Source organism: Lichenostomus cassidix, chromosome 11, assembly GCF_008360975.1.
Source record: "Lichenostomus cassidix isolate B80296 chromosome 11, HeHo_3.0, whole genome shotgun sequence".
Lineage (NCBI taxonomy): Eukaryota > Metazoa > Chordata > Aves > Passeriformes > Meliphagidae > Lichenostomus > Lichenostomus cassidix.
In genome coordinates, this window is record NC_139492.1 from 6,859,070 (window position 1) to 6,881,975 (window position 22,906).

At 53.8% G+C, this 22,906-nt stretch overlaps 2 protein-coding genes across 5 annotated transcripts; one reads left to right on the forward strand and one right to left on the reverse strand.

The window, feature by feature from the left end:
• Positions 1-866: 866 nt before the first annotated feature.
• On the reverse strand, positions 867-10,585 carry EXOC3L1 (exocyst complex component 3 like 1). Of its 3 annotated transcripts, XM_085071583.1 has the most exons (13): positions 9,456-10,517; positions 8,352-8,512; positions 7,152-7,371; positions 6,199-6,859; positions 5,897-6,014; positions 5,595-5,720; positions 5,378-5,478; positions 4,845-4,955; positions 4,600-4,729; positions 3,495-3,617; positions 3,033-3,188; positions 2,575-2,699; positions 867-2,130 (listed from the first exon to the last, which is right to left on the reverse strand). In XM_085071583.1, exons 1-13 carry the CDS (start codon positions 9,496-9,498, stop codon positions 1,944-1,946), a joined length of 2,262 nt encoding a protein of 753 aa, XP_084927709.1. In that variant the 5' UTR covers positions 9,499-10,517; the 3' UTR covers positions 867-1,943. The 3 variants fall into 3 exon arrangements, with proteins under 3 accessions (XP_084927709.1, XP_084927710.1, XP_084927711.1); XM_085071584.1 differs by lacking the exon at positions 3,033-3,188 and having other exon boundaries at positions 9,456-10,585; XM_085071585.1 differs by lacking the exons at positions 8,352-8,512; positions 9,456-10,517 and having other exon boundaries at positions 6,199-6,830; positions 7,152-7,346.
• On the forward strand, positions 10,560-22,818 carry E2F4 (E2F transcription factor 4). 2 transcript variants are annotated; one of them, XM_085071588.1, is made up of 10 exons: positions 10,560-10,758; positions 12,421-12,530; positions 13,011-13,172; positions 13,667-13,710; positions 16,415-16,476; positions 16,625-16,910; positions 17,344-17,508; positions 18,617-18,664; positions 20,193-20,237; positions 20,558-22,818. In XM_085071588.1, the coding sequence occupies exons 1-10, from the start codon at positions 10,576-10,578 to the stop codon at positions 20,671-20,673; spliced, it is 1,221 nt and encodes a 406-aa protein (XP_084927714.1). In that variant the 5' UTR covers positions 10,560-10,575; the 3' UTR covers positions 20,674-22,818. The 2 variants fall into 2 exon arrangements, with proteins under 2 accessions (XP_084927714.1, XP_084927715.1); XM_085071589.1 differs by lacking the exon at positions 18,617-18,664.
• The last annotated feature ends 88 nt before the right edge of the window (positions 22,819-22,906 follow it).

Genomic DNA, 22,906 nt, shown 5'->3' on the forward strand with positions numbered 1-22,906 from the left:
TTATAGCAGCCAGGGAGCTACGTGGCCGGCCATGTCAAGGTCCCCCTGTGGCCAGTGTCAGCTGCAGGCAGCAGTGATGGGCCACACCTGGCACATACCCTGTCACACGCAAACAGGGCCATGGGAAGGTACTGTCAAAAGACACCTGGGGGGCTTGGGCTTTTGCTCTCGTGAGTTGTGTTAGTTCTGACTGCAGCATGTGGAGCTGGAGGGGGAGACCACCACAAGGCTCTGATGGAGGGCAGAGGGGGGGCTGCTTGTGGGCACACAGCTGGGGTGGCAGTGGGGCTGGACATGCTGGCATGGACACCAGTGCCTGGGTGGGAGGTCATCCCATGCTCAGACTTGTTTCAGATCTGTTGGTACTAGAGCTGTTTTTCCATGCGGCCATGAAGTCCTGTCCTGGGCCAGCACTGGTGCCAGCTGGACATTCCCAGGGCTCAGGGCCATCCTTTGAACTCCTGGTGCAGGTGAGCAAGTCCCAGAGCCAGCAGAGGCAGGTGGGGAGGGCAGACACCCTCCCAGGCAGGTGGGAGCTGTGGCCAAACACACTAGGAGCCACATGGAGGACAGTGGGCACATCCCCAAGCTGAGGTTGAGCTCTCCATTGAGCATCCCCCAGCACTGCAGCCACCTGACCTTCATCCCAGAGCTGGGAAGCATCCGGCCTCCTCTGTCCTGGGCATGGGGGTATGTAGTGTCTGCATCATCCCCTGCGTCCTGGGTGATCTTCTGGGCTGGCACAGGGTGCAGAGAGCCAGCTCTGGGGTGATGCTGAACATGGGGATGGATCCCTGCCTCTCTGCCACTCACATACCCAGATCCCTGCCCCAACCCTCCAGGGAGCAGAGTCTGGACACTGGGGAGCAAGTGCAGAGCTCAGGTCTTTATTTCCAGTGGTGGTACCACGCAAGGACAGCAGGATGTGGCCCAACCCAAGGCAGGAAGTAGGGCAGAGCATGGAGGTCTCCCAGGACACTGCAGGGTCTGGGCACAACGGTGGAGGCAAAGACACAGACTGCTCCTGATCTTCATATGGCACTTGGGAGGAGACAGCCAAGGGCTGGGCAGCAGCAGAGGACTGAGGGAGAGCCAGTGCTCAGGGTGATGCTGTTCTTCATGGAGGAACCTTGGAGCAGCACAACACATCAGCCACAACCACGCTCTCCATGCAGCTTGAGAGCCTCCAATTCCAGTCTTGTCTTGGATGCTGGCGAATGAGCCAGAGTCAGGAGTCTGGTAGGCCAGCAGGGACTCTGACCTTTCCCTCTGTGCCAGCAGGGATAGGGCTGATGGCACTGCCCAGGTTGGGGAGACCACCCTGCACCCTTCTCTGCTTCTGTGAGCCACAATGAGCTGGCTCAGCTGCTCCCCACCAGCCATGCAGGGCCCAGCCTGGCAGAGCAGCAGCACCCAACCTTGGGGCTGAGCCCAGAAGACCTCCCATGGCTGAAACCCTCCTGCCAGCATGGTCCCAGCAAGGCTGCACTCTGCCTCAGGAATGGTAACAGCCTCCACGGCCAGGACACATAGGCTCAGGGGGCTGTCTGGAGACCTGGTGAAACCCAAACATCTCTGCAACCCCAAGGAGACATGAATTTGCCCCAGCTGCAGATTTCTGTCCACTCTGCAACTCTTCTTTCTCCTGCAGGCAATGGGCCAGGCCTGAGTAGCCCTCAGTCACTGTTCCAGCAGGCCACCAAAATAGCTATGGGTTGAATTTCTCCCAATCCAGGTATCCCAGGACTGTTGCTTGCAGGGGACAATCTTCTCATAGGGCAAGACCACAGGAGGATGGCCTGCACCCAGACTGTCCCCAACACAGGACAAGGTGCTGTGTGTAGGGGATGCCACGTGTCACCTCCATTCTCGCCACGCACAGCCGCAGAGCTGCCCCACATGTCCCCTAGCTGGGACCAGCGGGGCACCAGTGCCAGGCAGGGTCAGGCACACTTGCCCTTGCGAAGACAGAAGGGCAGCTCTGGCACAGGGACCAGGATGGTGCTGAAGATGGGCCGATAGCCCTCGGGCAGGACCGGGGGCTGCTGAGCCATCATTTCCAGCACCACGTGCCGCACTTCCTTGGAGACGTCACCGCGGATATCCAGCAAGGTGGAGATGTGCTCATCGCTGGGCAGAGAGCAAGGGGTGAGTCCAGGCACTGCTTGTGTCCTGCAAACCTCCCCTGATACAGAGAAGCCAAGCCAAGGCCAGGGGAAAACTGGTATTCTGCACCAGGCAAAGTAGCATTTTCTTGAAAACAATCCCCCCAAACCTTGCGAATTTGGTTTTGACATTTCCAATTCAGTGTTTTGTCACTTTTCACAGTTTGTTTGGCCACCAAATACAGATGTGTGAATGCCAGAAGCAGACCTGCATTTTTCTTTATGCCTTTGCTCTCGGGACTTTTAAAGAATCCCTCAAATCTGGAGCATGGGAAAAGGAAAACTCAGGAAGTAGCAGGTAAAGGCTTGGGTTTCTGCCTGCTCTGTTGTGTCACCTCACAGGGTGCAGCCCAAGACTGACACTCCTGGGCAGACTCATGCCTACCCCCTACTGCAGGGGGTACCTTACCTGACATCAGGGTACTTGGTAATGAAGCCCCCCACCTCCAGACTGAGTAGTGCTGGGTCTTTGAGGCAGATCAGCTCTCGCAGGGCAAAAACAGCCTCCAGGCTCTGCTGGCTCCGGTCCAGGCCCTGGGAGGGAAAGCAGCCAGGTGTGAGACCCAGATGAGGTCACTGCAGTGGCTGGTGAGACACAGCTGGGTCCTCAGTGCCTCAGGGGACCTGATCCCCTGCAGCTGCTGTCTTCCCATTCAGCATGTCCCACCCATCAAGGGCTGCTGGGCAGGGTGATTGTCCCCTGAGTCCCTAATCCAGCCAGTTCTTCCCATATTGGCCTCACAACTACCCAAGTGTACCAGCCCCATTTGCTCGTGGACTGTGGGCTGGAGGGGAGCAGGATGCTGAGGTGATGCTCCCTTCCCCTGGTCCAGCCCCGGCTCCCCACCGCACCCAGGCCCCTCTCACCAGGCCACAGAAGAGCTCCCGGAGCTGCGTGGCGTCCTGCAGCAGGCGGTGGCAGAGCTGGCCCCGCTCCTCCCGGCTCTTGCACACCATCTTCCTCTGCAGGAGTGCCCGCAGGTACTGGCTCGCCACCAGGAGCTCGCTCTCAGCCAGCAGGAGCTGGGCAGGGGACAGTTGTTAGTGCTGCCATTGCATGGGTGTCAGACCCCAACTTCCCCGGAAAGGCAGCGGGGAACAGGGCTGGAGACAACACCAAGCCATGGGAACAACCTGCTGGGAAGCCCCCTGACTGAAGGGACAGAGAAAACAGCTGGATTTGAGGCAAGCCCTGAACATCTCCGTGTGGCTGTGCTCTCTGGACTGGTCCGGCGGACATGGGCTCTCCAGCATTCCCAGCACCCCAGCACGGCCCGCAGCTGCCCAGCCTCCCTGCCCCACAGACAAGCAGCCGTTTGAAGGAGGTACCGTGCACACGGGTTTCCTGACGCGGGAGAAGTCCTTTGCATACTTGTCAATCACTTCACACATGCTGCCGACGAGCTGGGACCCCGAGAGCCACTTGCGGGAAGGCAGCTGCAGGCAGAGGGGCTGAAGGAAGCAGAGGAGCAGTGTCTGTGCCCTGCATCACCACACAGCTGCCAGCTCAGGGCAGCACAACACCCACAGCTGCTGCCTGGCAGCATGGCCACTTTGCCTTGCAAAACCCCAAAGCCTCTGCTGCCAGCCAAAACTCAATGTAAAAAGAAAAGAGTGGTTTAGGGTAGGAAATTATGGAAACACTGGGGCTGTCCCTCCCTGACACCTTAAGAGCCTCATTTTGGAGTTTTATCTGGGTCATGATGCACACCTGAGGTGTGCGCAGCAAGCTGCTCCTCACACACTTGCTTTTGGCCTGTCCTGCTGTGATTTTATTTTTAATTTCCACTCCTCCCGACTTCCCTTGTGTAGACATAACATGTTTTTTGATTTCCTACTCCCGCCCTGCTGTCCTTGCCTGTCTTCCTGCTTGCAGGCACACACTCCCTCTGTCTCTGCTGGGGCCACTACTGCCTGCAAACTCTTCACCCTTTGGCTCTTCCTTTGTTTTCATGGCATTCAAGCCCTAAATACGAATGTCACTAATTATTCCAGGTTTTTGGTCCAGACTCCAGGAAAGCTAAATTTGACTACACTGGCAGGAAACGACTCGGGCAGTTGCACACGGATTCATATCCTCCACACAGACTTTGCTGCTCTCCAGCTGGTTTGCTGCCATGAAACATCCAGAAGGAGAGTGAGGCAGCCCGGGGGGCTGTGGCTCCTGGTCTCTGTCCATTAGTGATTTGGGGGCCATGAGCCATCTGCCCCAGCGATACAGGGCGGTGCTGCTGGCGACAGACATCGGGTGGTTTATCAAGGTCTAGGGAACAGGCTGGCAGAGATGTCTGCAGGGTGATAGCAGGGTACAGAGTACATGGCAGGGACCCTGGGCAGGAATAAACTTGAGCCTCGGGCATTGCAGTAGGGCTGTTATTGCTAGGTTTAGGTTTGTTGCAGCCCTGGCAGCCTCAGGTGCTATGGACAAAGGTACCTGCAGGTCCAGGAGCAGCTCCTCCATCAGCAGCTGGGTGGCTTTCTTCTGCATCCTGTCTAGAGCAGCCTGGAGGGATGCAGGGACTTCTCTGCAGGCAGTGTCGGGGTGCAGGGAGGAGACAGAGTTGCTAGGAGAGAGGAGAGAAGGTACAGGTAGCCTGGGAAGCATAGTGGGATCACTGGCCCCAAGGAGGATGATGGTGGGTGTTGCTACAAGAGCTGCCAGGTGCTGATGCAGGTTACCTGAGAGCCAGGTTGTTGTTGAGCACAGCCAGCAGGTGGGAGATGTAGTACTTGGGAACAGCTCGGTCCTGCTGGTGCTCCTTCCCGCACTGCACAAGGGCTTCCCGCAGGCTGCAACACAGCAAGGCAGCCCTGATGGGCAGGCAGAATCCCAGGTGTCTCGCCACAGGGACCTGGCCCTGGGATGCTCCTGGGCACATGGACCTCCCACAACCCTCCCAGCTCACTTGGCTCCTTTCAGATCCTGCCACCAGGTTGGAGAGTGACAGGTCATTGGGCAGGGTGGGACAGTGGGACTCATTCTGGATCCCCTTGGGAGAGCAGGGCTCAGCAGACAAACATTTGGGGCAGCAGGCTCTGAGAGCTGATTCCCCCAAAGGCTGAGACAGCAGCCCCCCTGGGCAGACAGGCTGCTGAGCCTTCTGTGACCTGGATGAGCACTGGGTGCCCCACAGCAGATCTCCACCAGCAGCCTGTGATGCTTGGGCCCAGGGTGTCTGAGGGTGGACAGGGGTGTGAGGGGCTCCACTGACCGGCCCAGGAATGCCTCAAGCTCCTCCAAAGCCATGTTGTAGATCTTCTGCTGCAGAGAGTCAGTGATCAAGGAAGCCACCTGGATGTTCTCATTCAGCATCTGCAGCAAGAGAGGAGAGTGGAGGTGATTCAGGGAGAGCCTGCAGGCCACTGACCCTTTTCAGGAGGTTTCAGCATGACTGGGCCCCATCTTTATCCATGTATCCAGGGACTCACCTGCATGACAATGGCAGGCAAGGCTGACTGGAAGAAGCCCTGATGGTCTGTCTCAGGTTCCTCTTCCCTGAACCATTCCTTGAACTCCACCTCCAGGGTCCTCTGCATCCACTCGAACACGCTGGCCTGCAGAATGGACACCCAGCACAGACAGCCCAAGAAACCAAGTACAGACTCCCTTGAGACCCAACACAGCACAGCAGCGAGTCCTGGGCCTCATCCCAGGCTCATGGTCTGCAGCTGCTGTCAGAGCAGATGCTTGGCTCAGTGGGAGTCACTGGGTCCCTGTCCCGTTCACTCACCTTGACTTTCACCACGTATCTCCTCTCTGTCTGATCCACAAGCTCAGGGGACATCAAGGGACCCAGAGCAGAAACATCCACTTCTGGGAGGAGGTCAGGGTGACCCATCATCTCTGGGCTGGAGGACAGAGGTGGGGCAGGGCTGGGAAGACCTGTTTTCCAGCAGTTCCTACCTGTCCCTTTGCCCCCCTGGTGGTCATCCCTTGGCAACCAGAGACACTCTCCCAACCCATCTGTGTGCTGGTGAATAACCCAGCTCTCTACAACATCCCCTGCTTGGTTGGTGGCAGGGTGGTGCTGACCTGTGGTACACACGGAGCGCCCATTCAAGGAGAAGGAAGAGCCCCTGTTTGTCCAGGTCCTCCCGCAGGATCTCCTGGAGGTGGCTGGTGAGCGCCTGGTGGTAGGTGGCACTGCAGACACTGAGGATGTTGTAGTGAGCTGGAACACACTGGACCATGAGGTCCTTCACCACACGCAGCTCAGCCACAATGTCCTTCTGCAGTGCTGCCAGGTGCCTGGCCAGCCCTGGCCCCTCAGCATCCATGCAGGGAGCACGGAAACGAGCTCCTGTGATGGTGTCCTGGAGAACCTGGTAGAACTTCTGCCTCCAGCCCTTTGGGCGCCCAGGGGGCAGGAAGCTGGCCTCCAGGAGCAGAGTATCATCTATTTTCTCCTCCCGCTCGATGATCCTCACAGCAGTGACAAAGAGAACGGGGTCCTCGCGCACCAGCCGCAGGCTGCTACCCACTATGTCCCACAGCTGCTTGGCCAGGCTCTCGTTGAGCTCCTGCAGGCCACTGAAGTAGGACAGCACTGTTGCCTGGGCACTGGAGAGCCCGCGGAGGTGCAGCTGGGAGAGGATGTTATCCCGGAGTTGCTCCACCATCATGAGCTCCACGTGGGCCTCCAAGAGATGCTGCCCATGGAGCAGCTGCAGGGTATGGGAAAAAACCTCGTGGACTGTGAGAGAGGGAGGAGAGATGCCAGCACTGAGTGTGGGCATGAAGAGGGTTTGCACCCCAGACATGTATGCAGGTTATCAAAGAGATGGTGAGGGGAAAGGTCTGGGGCTCTGGGAATACCGTGTTGGATCAGGCCCTGGGAAAGCAGGGATATCTCCATCCACCCAATTGGCAAAGCCTGAGTGAGCTGCTCAAGCTTTGCCACCAGCCCTGCACAGAGCCCAGGGCTGGACTGAAGTTCCCTCTGTGCCTTCTAGCCCAAATCCAGAAGGACTGGGTTGATGCCTTACCTGAGAAGATCTGGGGCAGCACCTGGACCACTGAGGCCAGCTGCACATGCTCCTCCATCAGCTCCCTCATCTGCTGGAGGCCCTGGAAGTGGTCTGCACTGTCAAGCAGGGCCCACCGTGCAGCCCCTAGGTCCTGGCACACGCTCTGCACCTCCTGGGCCGCCGACCGCAGCTGCTCCAGCCCTGCACTTACCCCCTCCAGGTAGGACTGGAGAGTTGACTGGGGAGCAGAAAAGGATGGAGAGGCAGTGGAGCAGCTCCAGAAGGCAGGAGGACTCCACACCGTTTGCCCCACACAGTCTGTGTAGCAGGCACCATCCCCGCCCAAGTCCATGGTGAGCAGTAATCAGATACCTCTTTCAGTTTTAAAATATTACTTTGTTTCTACAAAAGAGCAGTGGGTCACAGGGCCCCCATGTGCCCCCAAGGCATGAAGGACCTCAGTGGCCATATAAACCCTCCTCCCAAATGGAGTTCCATCGGTTCCAGCCTTGCAGTGGCACTGCCACATCTGCATGCCCTATCCACTCATTTAACTCCCTGCTCCTGGTGTCAAGGATCACCAGAAGCAAGTTGCTTTCACTGGGGCCTCCTGGACAATTCACCCGGAGTCAGGGTAGGAGAAACCATCTCTAAAATACCCAGGAGAAAGTTGTGGTGCTCAGACTGATTCAGTCCTGAGGTTAATAATTCCTTGTGTCAGCAAGAGAGGAGGTGGGTGAGGAGGGAAGTGTGCAGGGAGACTGGGACAGACCTTACAAGTGTGTAGAGATGGAGTTTCCCCTGTGGAGACTCACAGGCAGGAGCAGGTTGGAGTTCTGTGCCTACTCCCAGCCGTGGGGAAGGGCAGCCTTTGGTGCTGGGACAAGGCAGTGAGGGGCAATGTACTGAGTCCTGCACATGGAATGTGCTGAACCCCTTGGTGTTTTATTTTGAAGGATGGTCGGAGACACAGAAGACTCCTTTTAACAGTTACTTCAAACACTGCCTGGGAGTAAGGCAGAGGGTGAAGGGGGGTTGCCCGATCTTTGCCCCCCAATAATTGCACATCACCCACCAAGTGCCAGCCAAAGGAAAAGATTTTGCCAAAAGTGGACACAAAGATGATTCGTCGCACAAGAGGGACCCTGGCTGGGATCCCCGCCTGAGGAGGGGGTGTGGCTGCGGGTGTGCATGGGGCGGGCTGTGACAAACACCCACCTTCAGCCGGGACTGGATGGAGCTGTTCCTCTGCGTCTCTCGTCTCCGGTAATGCCCGAGCCCCTCCAGTTTCTCCGGGCGGTAAAACACCCCTGAAGCCCATTTCAGAGCGGCTCCTCTTGCCAACTTCTCAGCCTTCTCTGCTTCCGGCCACTCCTCGTCTGGGGATGAAGCCAGGGGTCAGTGAGCGCAACGAAGTGGGGCAGGAAGGGCCCCTGAGGCCAGAGGCAGGAAGCTGGCCGCCACTGGACTTCCAAGCACACACAGATGTGGGAAGCTGGGCAGCATGGTACCAAGAGGGTCCTTCTGCAAGGGCCCCCCAAGATGCCACCACCACAGCCCAGGGTTGTCACAGTGGCTGTAGAAGCAAGAAGGCTGCCCTGGGGAGCTGTGACTCAGTCTGCCAGCTCAGATTGTCCCCAGACCGAGCACACATCCCCACTGCTCCCCCAAACACAATGCTGGGTTGTCTGAGGGGGTTTGATGCCACTTAGGAACCTGTCAGCAGGGTTGAGACTCCAGCAGTGAGTCAGCAGGAGGGATGGGGAGATGGCAGGAGAGCCAGGCTAAGGTGAGGATGGGAGGCTCCTGGTCTCCCCAAAGCACCCACGCAGCTGTGTCCCCCTTGGCACAGGGTCTGAAACCCTGCCAAAGAGCTCCTGGCACAGTGGAGGGCTGAGAACCAGCGCGGTTATCACACACCAGTCCCGGTCCCCTGTGCCTGGTTTCATCAATCCCACACCCCATCCCCAGCCACTCCCTGCAGCCCCGCGGGGATGTCACCCAGTGCCAAGCCAGGCTCCTGCTCTGCTGGGGAGCCGCTGGCAGCCGTGGGAGCCAGGGGGCTAGGGAAGAGGAGAGCAGCTTTAAGGATAAGATGCGCCGTGAGCAGTACTGCCCGGGCACTGATATCACCATCAGGAAGCACAGCCAGGCTTCCACCCTGCCAGGACACAAGGCACCAGCCCCGGCACAGGGAAAAGGTCCAGGGCGTGGAGAGGGTGGTGAGGCAAAGGGCAGGGGAGTCCCCAAAATGTGCTGCAAGCAGCAGCATCCCTTCCCTGCCCATCTCGCCGGCTCTCCGGCGCGCATCATCCCCGTTACCTCTGGGGCTGGCGGCGCGCTCGTCCTCCGCAGACATGCCCATGGTGTCCAGGCTGTGCGGAGCTGCGGGGCCAGGGCAGGGCTGCGGAGGAAGCCGGCTGCCGTTTCCTCAGCCGGAGCAGCCGCGCTCCTCAGGGCCTCATTGTGTTCCCGCAGCCGCGCTCAGGACGTCAGGAACGGGGGGCGGAGGGGAGGGGGGACACGGGAAGGCACCGCGACAGCCGCAGGTCTTGGCAGTAGAAATCACAGGATCATAGGATCATTTCGGTCGGAAAAGCCCTCTAAGATCATCGAGTACCAACCGTTAACCCAGCACTGCCAAGCCCACCACTAAACCATGCTCCTGTGACACATCCACACGCCTTTTGAACAGTTCCAGGGATGGTGACTTCACCGCTGCCCTGGGCAACATTTTCCAGTGCCTGACCACCCGCTTAATGAAGAGATTTTCCCTAATATCCAATATAACCCTCTCCTGACTCAGCTTGAGGCCAATTCCTCTCGTCCTGGAGATCACACCCTGACTGCCCTCACCAGCACCCCCGTTCTCCGGACACTCAGCCCTGTCCGTGCCCGCAGCGCTGTCCCCTCGCACCCGGCCTGGCTCGGGGAGGACAGCGGGCTGTCAGAGCCCAACCCACCCACAGTGAGAGCCCAGTAGAGGCTGGATGAACCGGGAAGGGGTGCTCTGTGCCAGCCTGACCCGAAGGCGAGAGCGCGGGGATGGACCCTGCAGGGCTGCGGATGGACCTGAGGATGTGCCCTGGCCACAAACCACCTTCCCCGGGCACAGGCTGGAGGATTCCCCCCGCACGGCATGTGCTGGAGCAGCAAACCTCCCCTGTCACCCGGGCAGTGCGAGCTGGATACAGGGCTAAGGCTTGGCTTTGGTAGTACAGGGCGGGGGTTTGATTTCGGCACCGCCGGACGGCGGGGAGATGGACGCACCCCGGGGGTGTCCCAAACCGGGGGACCCCCAAACCGACGGGCTGAGGGGACGCCCGCAGCAAGGCGGACCAACTCCCCGTCGCCGGGAGGCGGTGGGGGGGAGTCCCCCGTCCCCGCCCCGTCGCCGTCCCCGCCCCGGAGGTTCCCGGGGAGCCCCGCGGCCCGGAAGCGGATGCGCGGCCCCGGAGCCGGCGGCGGCGGCGGGCAGATGGCGGAGTGCGGGGCGCAGCCCCCCGGGGGTGGCAGCGGGGCTGCGGGCGCGCCCAGCCGGCACGAGAAGAGCCTGGGGCTGCTGACCACCAAGTTCGTGTCGCTGCTGCAGGAGGCCAAGGACGGCGTGCTCGACCTCAAGCTGGTGCGGGGGCAGCCGGCGGGGGGCGAGGGCTCCCCGGGGGTGGGCTCGGAGGGAGCGGGGCTCCGGCGGGACAGGTCCTCCGGCGGCTGGAGCAGGTTTGGAAGGGGACAGCGGGGACACGGGCAGCCCCCGGTGCAGCAGGTGGTTTAGATCGGATACCAGGAAAGATTTGTTCGCGGAAAGAGTGGTCAGGCACTGGTGGAACGGGGTGCCCAGGGCAGCGGTGAAGTCACCGTCCCAGGAAGTGTTCAAAAGGCGTGTGGATGTAGTGCTTAGGGACATGGATTAGTGGTGGGGTTTAATGGTTGGGATCGATGATCCTGGAGGGCTTTTCCAGCCGTCCTGATCCTCTGTTTCTAGGCAGAGGGAAAGCGGGGTCCCTGGGGTGCAGGTGCAAACTCGTTTGACCACCTTGTTCTCTTCCGTTCTTGCCCTGCACTGGATCACCAGCACCATAATGATCCAGCCCTGTAAAGCCTCAGACAGCTATAGAAACACATACCCATAGAAACTGTTCATACAGCACTTAGCGCTCAGGGCACACACCAGGAGGGGGAGTGTGGTCAGAGTCACCTGCCAGAGGTTGCTCCCGATGCCTTCAGGCAGTGAAGTGCTCTGTTGAATGCATCTTGCTTCTGCATTTTTAAGATTTTCACCTAGAGGAAGTAACTCTGTGCCATATACACTACTTAATCCCAGGCCTTTGCTGTGGCTTATATAAGCATCTCTTATGTGGGCACTTGTGTGAGTGTGCTCTGACCCTTTGCAGGCTGCAAACTGCCAGAAATCTCCCAAGAGGGTTGGGGGAGTTTCCTGGCTCCATGCCTGTGCCAAATTGTTGTCTCTTTGGATTTGGTAATATCTTCCTGCTTCAATTGTCCATTAAGTGGATTCATGTTGGTCAGTGTGACTTGTGTAGTTGTGTGCTGTAGGGTCTCCAGTGTCCCTGCTCGTCACTGGTGGGTGACAGGGACCTGGTTCCTGTGCTGACCCACTCTCTGCACTGCCACTGACATTGTTGGTCCTGGCTGTGCACATTAACTCTTGCTGGTGCCAGGTTACGATGTGATAGTGGAAATGGTGCCATTCCTTGAGTCCTGAAACCTGAGGGGAGAAGAGTCATGTGAGCAAGACAGGGAAGCCCCAGGGTTGCTCATGTTTACTCTCCACCTGGCATCGTGTCCTTCTGACAGAGGAATCAATTGAAAAGATGTTGATTCTCTGTCAAGTGGCATTAGACCAGCCTTAGAAAGGCCTTTTGAATGTAAACTTCACTAAAGTGTTGTGAAGACAGCTCTCAGCATCTCCCTTCCCATCTCTATCTCTTTACCCTGAGGGAGCACTGAATTTTTAGGCTGCTGAGCTACTCTTTTCTAGCACTGCTTTGCAACTGGAGAATGGTGATTTTGGGATCCACTGTGAGCAGGATGGCTGGAATTTGGTTTGTGTTTAGTGGGGAGGCTGTGGAGTAAGAAAAAAAAGAATGAGTGACTTCTTCTCATGGTCATATGAGATTGAGAACATGGCTGTGTAACTTGAAGCTCTGGAACAGGAGAGATATGAGATGGGGAGCGAAGTACTTGGCCAGGGGTTAATCTGACAGGCAGGAAGGAGCTAAACATGACTGAGAGTTTGGAATTAAGTGTCTTAACCTTTTTGCAGGCTGCAGATACCTTGGCTGTGCGACAGAAGCGACGGATCTATGATATCACGAATGTCCTGGAAGGCATCGGGTTGATCGAGAAGAAATCCAAGAACAGTATCCAGTGGAAGTGAGTGGCAGAGACTGTCTAAATCGTCCACAGGTCCCTTCTACTGCAGATTTAAGTGACAGTGGGGTTAAAATGCCCTGTGCAGAGGGAAGTTCCTCAGTGGTCTGTGCTTGTGCTTCCCCCAGCTGGGCTGTGGAAGAAAGTGAGGAAAGCTGAAGTACATATGATGCCTCTCTTACAGCAGAGCTGTTATTTTGGTACAAACTAAATATTTGCACTGCCTTGGGCTAGAAAAGATGTCTGTCATGGCACTGGAGATAGGGAAGAGTCCTGCTTGACTGTGGGAAGTAGAAAGATGTACCAAACATTGCTGTTCTGGGAGGTGGGGATATAGAGCAGGTACAGACAGGGCTTTCCAGGCAATCTGGCCTCGATGTTTGACAGGGATGGGAATAAGAGGCTGGCAGTGTCTCGGAGAGGTTTGGGCTGGTTTGGGTGTGTCCAGAGACTGATGTATCTCACCTATTTTGCTTTGTTCAGGGGGGTGGGTCCTGGCTGCAACACACGTGAAATAGCTCACAAACTGATCGAGCTGAAGGCAGACATAGAGGACCTGGAGCAGCGGGAACAGGAGCTGGAGCAGCAGAAGATGTGGGTTCAGCAGAGCATCAAAAATGTTACAGAAGACATGCAGAACAGTCGATATCCTTTGTGTGAACTGATGGCTCTGCCTCCGTGTTTGCTTGGTGGGCTGGGAAACAGAGATCTGAGGGCTGGGTGGGTGCTGACCTGTTGCTGCTGGAGAAGCTGCGCTGAAAGGGTCAAAAGGCAGTACCTGCCTTTGAAATTAGGGTAACTGTCCAGCCTGGGAACTTGCTTTTCACTGCAGCCAGCTTCTCCTCTGGCTTTTGGAAGTAAAAAATACAGTAATGTTTACCACAGTGAGAAAAGTGCTTCTTTCTGAGTCACAGGTGCCACTTTCTCGAGTGCAGAGCTGGCTGCTTTTGTGGCTTAACTAACTCAGGATGTCAGCTCTGACGAGGATGGAGCTTGCAGACCTCACCTGCAGACCACTTCAGAGTGCAGCATGGAGACTCTTCTGGGAATGGTGTTCCTTGTGCTCAGAAAGGAAACACCAGGTGTCCTTTGGGTTCTCTGTGCAGGAAGCTGCAGCCTTTCTCCTTAACCTTGGGAACATTAGCATATGTGACACATGAAGATATCTGCAAGTGCTTCACAGGTGAGGAAGTGGTGCTCCATTGAAAAGATGTGATGCTGCAGTCCTGTCAGTCTGTTCCAGATGCTCTCCTTTCTCCAAGAAAGAGTGGGCAGCAGACCATGGGCTGCCCAACAGCATCAAGTGAAATGTAATGTCAGCTCTGATGCTGTCCTGGGTTTGTGTACCACTGAGTTTTAGCTTTCTTGTCACCATCAGAGGGGACAGGCAGTATCTTTTACTTGTGTTTAAAGGAAGAGAGGTGCTGCTCCTAAGGAAGTCTTCTTGCTGGGTGTCACTGTGTGGGTGTATGTGTATTATGTTAGAAGCCCTTAATTTTAAGGGTTTGGGTGGGCAATGTTCTAATGAAAGGAAGCAAGTTTGATTGCACAATAGAAACCATGGTGTAAGCAGGGAAATAGTATTTAAAGGTGGTCCCTCAGCTACACATTTTCCCTGCCAATAGCAGTGCAGGAGGAGGATAGTGGAAGGGAATACACCATTTGCTCTGCCCTCACTCCCTTGTGTGCTGCATTCCTGAAGTTGGGGAGAGCCTGTCAAACGCACTGTGTTCCGTCTCTGGGCGAAAGTGATGAAAACCCACAGGAGTCTTTGTTTCTTCTGTTGCCAGTTTTAATAGTAGATATAAGAGCAGATTAATGCCTGCTGGCCAGCATGCAGTGGGGCAGCCTCAGTACATAAACTGCTCCTTCCAGCTGTAGTGGTGCAGAGTCACAGCTCCTTTCTGCTTCGGTGGCTGCCTGACCTCTCCTGACCTAGCAACCTGCATCTGCTTGCTTGCTGCAGAGATTGAAGCTGTTTATCCTGGCTGCCTGCAGCCATGCGTAATCTCACCCTTTTCTGGCTCTCCTTGTCTCCTCCAAGCACTTTTCTCACCCTGCAGTTCACCAGCTTCTCTGTTAGCCATCGCTGCCTTTGTGCTTTCCTTGCTCATCAGCCTTTACACTGCTTAAGCTCCTGCTGGTGTAATGGCTGCATCACCACCCCCTTGGCTTTACTGTTTCTTCAGGGTGAAGCTGCACTTTTGGGGGCAGGGATTGTGTTTTCAGTTTGACAGTGCTGGGGGCCAGATCACTTGTAACAGTCTGGAAGAGTTTACTGGAGACCAGCAGACAGCTCACTGCTTGGCTGGTTGAGTGTTTTGCATTTCATTGCACCTGGTTTTTGTAAACCAGTTTGTGTCTGAGGTCAGACCTCACCAAAACGTGCAGAGAATAGATTTTACTGCGGGCAGGTGTCAGTTCTCTCTAGTGTGGAGGTTTCATCCATAGTTTTCCATTGCCTGTTCAGTTTTCCTGTATGAATGTGCCTTACGTGACTCTTTTTCCGCTCCTGAACAACTGAGCTTTACACAGATTCTTTGTTGGACCTCTTATGTTCTTGAACTGTGGTGCAGGCTGAATTTCAGCTCCTGATTTTTCTAACTGACTGCTATTGAACTTGCTTTCTCCAAGATTTCCGCATTTGGACTCTTGTCAAATAGGGATTAATTGGAAAAAGAAAAAAAGAGAAGTAAGAATATGTCAGTTTTTAGTGACTGGGAAACATCATTTTCCCGTCTGTTGCTGTGATGCATTTTGCACTCGCAGATTCAAAAAGGAAGTGGAAACTGTGCTGTTTTGTAAAAGTATTTAGGACATATCTGTCAAAAGAGATACAAACCCAGCAACTGTCTTTGAAACTAACAGGTCTTAAACCTTGAGCTGGTGTCTTTGAGTTTTATTATGCATTTTTAATGTCTTCTACATTTTTCTTAAGTATAGATTTGTTAAACAAGTCCCATCCAGTTGACAAATCCCACATAATTTTTAATCCCTTTACCTCTTGCTGATCTGACCTTTGATTGCCTGCCTGAAATTAAGGGATGTGCTTTTCTGCTGTCCACTCTCTCTCATCACTCTGGGGATCTTCTGTTTTAATTATCAAGTGAAGCTTAATGCAGAATACCAGGGAACTGTGAATATTAACCATACTGAAGCTTAAACATTCAAAGTGAAAGCTGCAAGCTGCTTGATCTAAATACGTCAGATATTCACAGCTCTGGTATTTCTTTGTTCATGTTTCTCTAAACCCAGATATGGGCTGGGAGCTGCTCATCTGTGACTGTTGAGTTATTAGGGTGCAGATCTTAAGGAGCTGCAGAACTTGGAAAGGAAGGATGCTGTCAGCCTGGCTTCCAGCCCCATGTGTGCTGGGCTCTGTGGAGAGTCCAGTGCAACTAACACCAGGCAGTGCTTGCCAGCAGAGACTGGGGAGTGTTGGTTTCAGGTATTGGTACACCAGTCTGAGGATGGCAGCCTAGCTCGGAGCCTGGGGTTCAGCCTGGGGTTCAGCCCCATCTCTCAGCTGGCAGTGCAGCTCTTTTCTTTCTAATTCACATCTAAAAGCTTGTGACAGCAGAAAGGACACTTCCCTTAGGATTCAGATGTTCTTAAGAGTGAATTTAAACTAGTTCTTCTGAGGAAAAGAGATTAGTCTTGATAAAGACAGTGCTGAAAAACTTCAGGGTTGCACTGGGAGAAGTTGTGCAGGTTCTTTGTGCCCTGGGCTGTTAAGACCTCTATGATGTGCTCAGGTTTAGATGTCTTACTTCCATGAAGGATTGCCAGGAAAGGTGGGGTGGGGGTTGAGGAGGGGCTCTTCATCAGGCTTAGTTAACATCATGACAGCTTGTGGCCAGGAGCCCTGACTGATTCTGTTTTCACAGGAGACACCCTCCTTGTGATTCGAGCCCCATCTGGCACACGTTTGGAGGTTCCCATCCCTGAGGTGAGTGATAAATACATGGGCAGAGGGCAGGGGCTGTGTGTGTGTGTGTGTGTGTGTGTGTACATACACGTTTTGCCCGTGGGAAATTGATATTCTATTTGAAAATGGTTTTAATGTATGTCTGTGCTTTGCTTTTGACTTTTCCCAGGGCCTAAATGGACAGAAGAAATACCAGATCCACCTGAAGAGCACAAGTGGTCCCATTGATGTTCTCCTAGTAAACAAAGATACTTGGAGCTCTCCTCCTGTTGTACTCCCTGTCCCTCCTCCTGAAGATCTCATTCAGTGCCAGGCAGCTGCACCCTCGAAACCGCAAGTCCCACCACTCGCCCACTTCCAGGAGGCCTCCGTTCCCAGCAGCACCCAGCCCTCCACACCAACACCCACCAGCACTCAGGACCATGGCCCTCCCACACAGAAAAATGCAGGCACAGGTGAGAGGGAGCTACAGGAGGCAGAAATGGGCTGGTGGCTGGCAGAGGAGGGTACATTCCTTGGCGCCGTTGGGGCTGGCACTGCCAGATGTGCAGTGTTGAGAGCTCCTGGCAAAGGAGTGTCACTGCCTTTGCTGCTGCCCTTCCTCTGGCCTTGGTTAGTGGGACTGGCTGTGCTCAGAGAGATCAGGCACTTGACTTCAGCAGGTAGTGCCAGCCTATAGGAGCACCTGTAGGAGAAAAGCTGGTCATGCAGGTTCACTGATTAGCAGAAAGTATGTCCAAATACGGACTTGGAGGAAAGCAGGAAAGCTTCTCCCTGTGCAGCTGTCTGTGCCTGGCCAGCACTGCCAGCGAGGGCTCAGTCTGTGCCGCAGCTGTCCCGGGGCTGGTGGGAGATGACATTCCTGGGTGTGTCTGTGGCTGTTTCCAGAGTGCGATGTCCCGGCGGCAGAGTCCAAGGGCAGTGGTGACTTAGAGGGTCAGCCGGCGGCGTTGGACGCGCAGCTGCTGCAGTCCTCGGCCTCGCTGGACAGCAGCTCTGTCCTGCCCAGCACCTCTACCTCCTTTGAGCCCATCAAGCCTGACCCCACAGGAAGTGAGTATGCTCCTTGTTTCATGTGTCGCTCCAAAATCCTGCTGCTGGGAGTGAGGGAAAGGCTGCTGGGCCTGGAGGAAGGAGCTGAACTCCGTTCTGCCTTTGCTGTCAGCCAGGGTCTGCAAAGGATGAGTAGGCATTTCTCTGTGAGGGTGCCAGGAAACCTGGGGTGACCGTGTCTTGCCTAGTGTCCTGCTGCTTTCTGTGACATCAGTACAAGAAAATCTGCAAGGGACACCTGCATGACACATGTCTCTGCTGTTACATGTAGGGTTATTCCCTTTCAGTCCTTTCTGTAGAGTAAGGTCCTGTTGTTGAGACTGCTTGAAGCTATAGAATTTTCAGCCACCACTGAGAGCACCTTTGTAACTCAGGGGGAGCTTTCCTATATTAGGAGAGGAGCCCTTGTCTTCATTTTCCTCCTTTACTCAGGAACATTTAATCTGTCTTTAGTGATCTTGTGTTCTTAGTGATCTTGCAGTGTGTATTTGGGGAGCTCCTTGATGTGCTTTAAAAAAGGAACACTGGAGCTTTATGCCAGGAAATGGCAGGCTGGCCTAAGGAGAGAAAAGCATCCTCTAGGTAAGCCACGCTGCTGGAATGTTTTGAAGCCCAACTTCCCTGCAGAAACACTTGAGGTTAGGAGGTCATGGTTAGAAGAGGAAATCTTACTCGAACACAGCTCACACGGTGCTTTTTTCACTGCTGCTGCTGGCATGTCTCAGAGAAGCATTAGCTGTCTGTCTGGAATCATCCTGGTTGTGGATTAAGCCTTGGATGTGCATATAGCTTATCACTGCCTCTCCAAAGGCATGTCTTCATCCTGCACAAGGTAATCGAGGCAGTGTACCGGGTGAGGTTTACAGACACAGCTGCTGACTGTGATAACATGTTCATGTCCCAGGGCTCTTACAAATTTATTTTAAAGTAGTGGAGCTTCAGTGTTGCTTGTCACTGCAGCAGAAATATCTGACATGGAGTGTGGGAGCAGAATTTCTGGATGATTTGGGTGTGTAAGGAGCACAGTAGGTTTGTGGGTGATTCTGCTCTAAAGCATTTCAGACTCTTCATGTAATGATCCAAACCATCTGGTTTGTTGTATTTGCAGTACTGGAACTTCCCAAAGAGCTGTCAGAGATGTTTGATCCAATGAGAGGTACGTTCATTCCCTGACCACAGCTTTATTCTGTGCCCATCTATCCATAGAAAAGGGACAGTTTCTTTGATTCGCTCCCTTTTGGATTATTTTGTGGATGTGGTTTTGTAAGGTGCTTGTGGTCATTGGTGGCTGCTGGCCCTCTACTTGTAGTTAGGCACTCTTAAAATTACTAGTTTCTGTATATATTTTTCTGTCTCCATGTTTCCAGCAACCTCTGTTAGATCTTGCCCTGCAGTGCACCAGTGAAGGCTTTCCTGTCCCCATGCTGATGTTAATCTGTGCTCAGCCTTCCCATGCTCCTCCTTCAGCTCGTCAGCACTATGGGAAAGAGAAATCCTTGTTAAGTCTTGCTTCAGCTTTAGCTGCCCAAGGCTAATACAAGCAAATAATCTTGAGAGATATGTTCTCTCTTCAAAATACTTCTCAGTGGTAGTGGTGGAGGAGCTGGCAATTTTGGAGCAGTAGGGGAGGGGGATGCTGTTACTTGTGTTTGGAATTCTGACTCTGCCCAAGGAATGTCTGTGGGTTCCTGCCTAATGGTGGGACAGACTCTGGGTTGAGGGCAGAAGAGGTGAAGGAATTTACTCTGACATAAACCTAAATTGGGAAACTCTTTATCAGTATATTTATTTCTCTTCACTCCTGGCAGAATACTTTGTAGCCCCACAGCCAGGCAGGGCCAAATATACCCAAGCACTTCAGTGGTGGTCACAGGAGATGTACAACAGCTGTCCCTAGTTCTGTGCTCTAGCAGGTGCTTTGTGAAGGTGCTGCCTTTGGGTAAAAATCCCCATAGATCCAAACACAGACACATGTGAGTCTCCAATCTGTGTGCTCTGAGCCCTGGGCTCCACAGTCAGCCCGGAGAACATCCTTCCTCCTCGCCCAGCACCTCTGCTGCAGATAGTGGATGAAGTTTTGATGATGTCTAAGTACAACTGAAGAGTAAATTTAAATTCACAATGTGAGACAAAAATTGCTGCAAAGCCCCAGTTGTGTAGAAGATCTGACTTACCCAAAGTAACTCTACTGTATCATTATGTGGACGCTATTGTAAAGATGTTTGCTGTCTACGGTAAAGTATGTGGTTTTATGGAATATTCTTCCCAGTTTGGAGGGGGAAGATAAAAGATCCAGGAGCAAAGGACAAAACAGAGTCGGCAGCTACAGAGGCAAAACTCAGCACTGGAAAAGAGTAGCACTGCAGTGCTCACAGGAGTGGTCCTTGCAGCATGCGACATGCAGCCTCTCATCCCTGTGTGATGCCAGTAATGTTGCCCTGATACTGGCAGCTGCTTTAAGGCTGTGCAGTTTAAGCCACAGGTGCTGCAGTTCTCCCTTAGTGTTTTGTGCTGGAATTACTTTTACTACGTGGTTTTATCTCTTTTAAGCACAAGCCTCCTTTCACTGCCTGCTGCACATACTGTGCCAGAGAAGGGATAACAAGGGTGGGGAAAGTGGGGAACTACTCAGGAGCAGACCAGGAGAGCAGAGTGTTTTGCTACCATGCTTGTCTCTTCCCCAGAATGTATGAACTCTGAGCTGCTGGAAGAGCTGATGTCATCTGAAGGTGAGTCTCAGAGTCTCCTGTCATGGTGTGGCCTTCCTGGGAGGAAGACCATGCTGTGTGACTAAACCAACTGGCAGCCTTGTGACTGCAGACTTGCCCCCATCTTTTCTGGGCTCTGGACACAGACTCTGTTCTTCCTGTCCTGCCAGTCCCTGAGACAGGTGCGAGAGCCAGGAGTCTCTTCAGTTCTGCGAGGCTGATTGAAACAACCTCAAAGATTGTTCCTGTGAGGTGGCTGTGCTGCCCAGCGCTATTGGCAGCTCTCAGTTGGGGTGGGAGTCCTGAGTTCTGTAACCAACCCTGGGCTTCTCTTTCCCCAGTGTTTGCTCCCTTGCTCCGCCTCTCCCCTCCACCTGGAGATCACGACTACATCTATAATCTGGATGAGAGCGAAGGCGTCTGTGACCTCTTTGACGTGCCTGTCCTCAACCTCTGACTTCTCAGTGCGGCTGTGAGCCCCGCAAACACGGACTGTTTTGTAACTCTTTGGAAAGTGTCTATTTTTGGATTCCTTTTGTGCTAGAGCCCAATGGCCGAATAATTCAGAAATGCTCTCAAATGGACTCAGAGCCAAGCGATGTGGACTTGCAGGCTGGGAGCCTCCCCATGGTTTGCTTCTTCCTCTGGTGCACGTGCAAGATGCACGTGCAGCTTTCCCCTGCATCTCTCCACTGGATCCTGGGCCTCACTTCAAAGGGTCTGTGTTTTGAGTGTTCCCAGTTCACCTGCAGAGTTTGCCCACGTGCCTCTCTGAGCTTCCTCCAATCTGCATGCCTTGGCTTTTCCTGCACTCCCAGAGGCACTTTGCACCTCCTAGGTACCAGCTGCTACAAGGAGTCCCAGTATTGTGGTCAGTTCACAAGCCCAGAGGTTGTTTGTTAGATTTCTCTGTGTTAGTGGTTCGGATTGGGGTAGTTTTATTTCTGAAAGGCATCAAGAGGAAAAAAAAAGGCACCAAAGTGTCTATTTCTTTCAGTGACTTCAGACCAAGCTAGTATGTTTTACAAAAAGCACTTTTTAGCCAGCTGTGCCTCCTAGTGGAATGCAGGAGCTGAGCGCTCCTTGTAGGACCCAGGAACGCTGAGCCTTTCCCTGTTTGTGCATCAGCAGGAATGTTGGATCTGCTTTCACCAGTCTGCTGATGCTCAACCCCAGGGCTCCAGCTCCTTGTCCAGCAGCTGTGCTGTTTCTACAGGGCTAAAGCAGAGGTGCCAGTATGGTTTTGTTTTTAATTTTTGGTTTTGCCTGACTGAAGAGATGTTTGAAAGGATAAGACTGCTCCAGCTGGTGCCTGTAAGGTACTCCAGGGACATCAGAGCCTGCTCATATTTGCAAATAGCTGTTTTTTCCAACCATTGCACTTGAACCTGCAACTGTCTTAAAGGCGACCAAGCAGTAACAATTCAGTAGTATTTTGCTGTGACAGGTTATGTAGGTGTTGTCAAAACTGAGCTTTTTTTACCCCTTTTTCTCTCAGGATCAGCTTTTCTGTATATTTGAGTTTGTTCCCCTCCTAGTGCCCATACCCACAATCCCAGTTCCTGATCCTGTGGCAAGTCTTTTACCTACTGCAATGCTTTCTCTGCATCATTTTTTCCCCAAGATTTTCTTCATTGCTTTGTAACGGAAGGTCTGTTGTTGGGTTCTTTAGGATCATCAGCTGGTACCAGGCTTGGACCTTGTGCAGTTTAGTTGGAGTAAAAATGCCCTGATGGATTTGTGTTGTATTTTGCAAGCCCCAGCTTTGGGTTTCGGTCAGATCCTGTATTTGAGTGTCTTTAGTTTTGCACATCTTCCTGCCACCACGGTGGAAGCAGCTGTCCTTCCTTTCCTGCTCTGCAAACTGCTGAAGAGAGAGCCAGGCCAGGCCATGGCTGACTGCTGCAGAGAGGGAGCTTCCAGCCATCCATTTAAACAGCTGATGTTCAATTTCTCTGCGTAGTTGCTCAGTGCCTGTGACCCACACAACCAGCACTAAGGGACATAAAGTCTGAAGAGCATGCAGAGGTGAGAAGAGTATGTGCTTGGGACTTGTGTCCCTGGGTTGGCTCCTGAGGCCATCCTGTTCTGCGTGGGACTCCTCCACAAGGACTGCTCCTTTCTGCAGTAACAAAGCACTTGCAGCCTCTTTGGGAAAAGCATGAAGAACTCGGGAGGAGCAATGGGACACTCTAGTTTGGCAGCAGGTAGCTGCTGCCAGCAGGACAGCCGAGCTGTGTGACTCCTCCTGGGGATGAACTTCAGCCTGCATGCAGCCAGTCCCTGAATCTTCCCTGCTCCACGTGGAAGCTGACCAGAATCCCTCGGTGTTAACAAGGCTCCGTGGCTCTGGTGTAGCTCGAGCTCGTTGTGTGCTGCCTGGCCCTCTCCCTCCTTCCCAGAGTTCATGTCCACCGCCAGCTAGACAACCTCCTGATAAAGGATACCTAGAGAAAAATTTACAGTTGCAAATGAACTTTTGATTCATATATAAAGATTATTTTTATACTTTTTTTTTTTTTGCAAGGGAAGACAATTGTCCGTGATATTTGTACAGAGTGTTCTCTGGCGTGAATAAACAAAAACTTTCCAGAGTTTCTCACCTTGCCCCAGCCTGTGCCTCCTCTCTGCGCTAGCCCAGAGGATGGGGTTCCCTGGCAGGCGGGGTACCGGGCCCTTTCCCGGCAGGA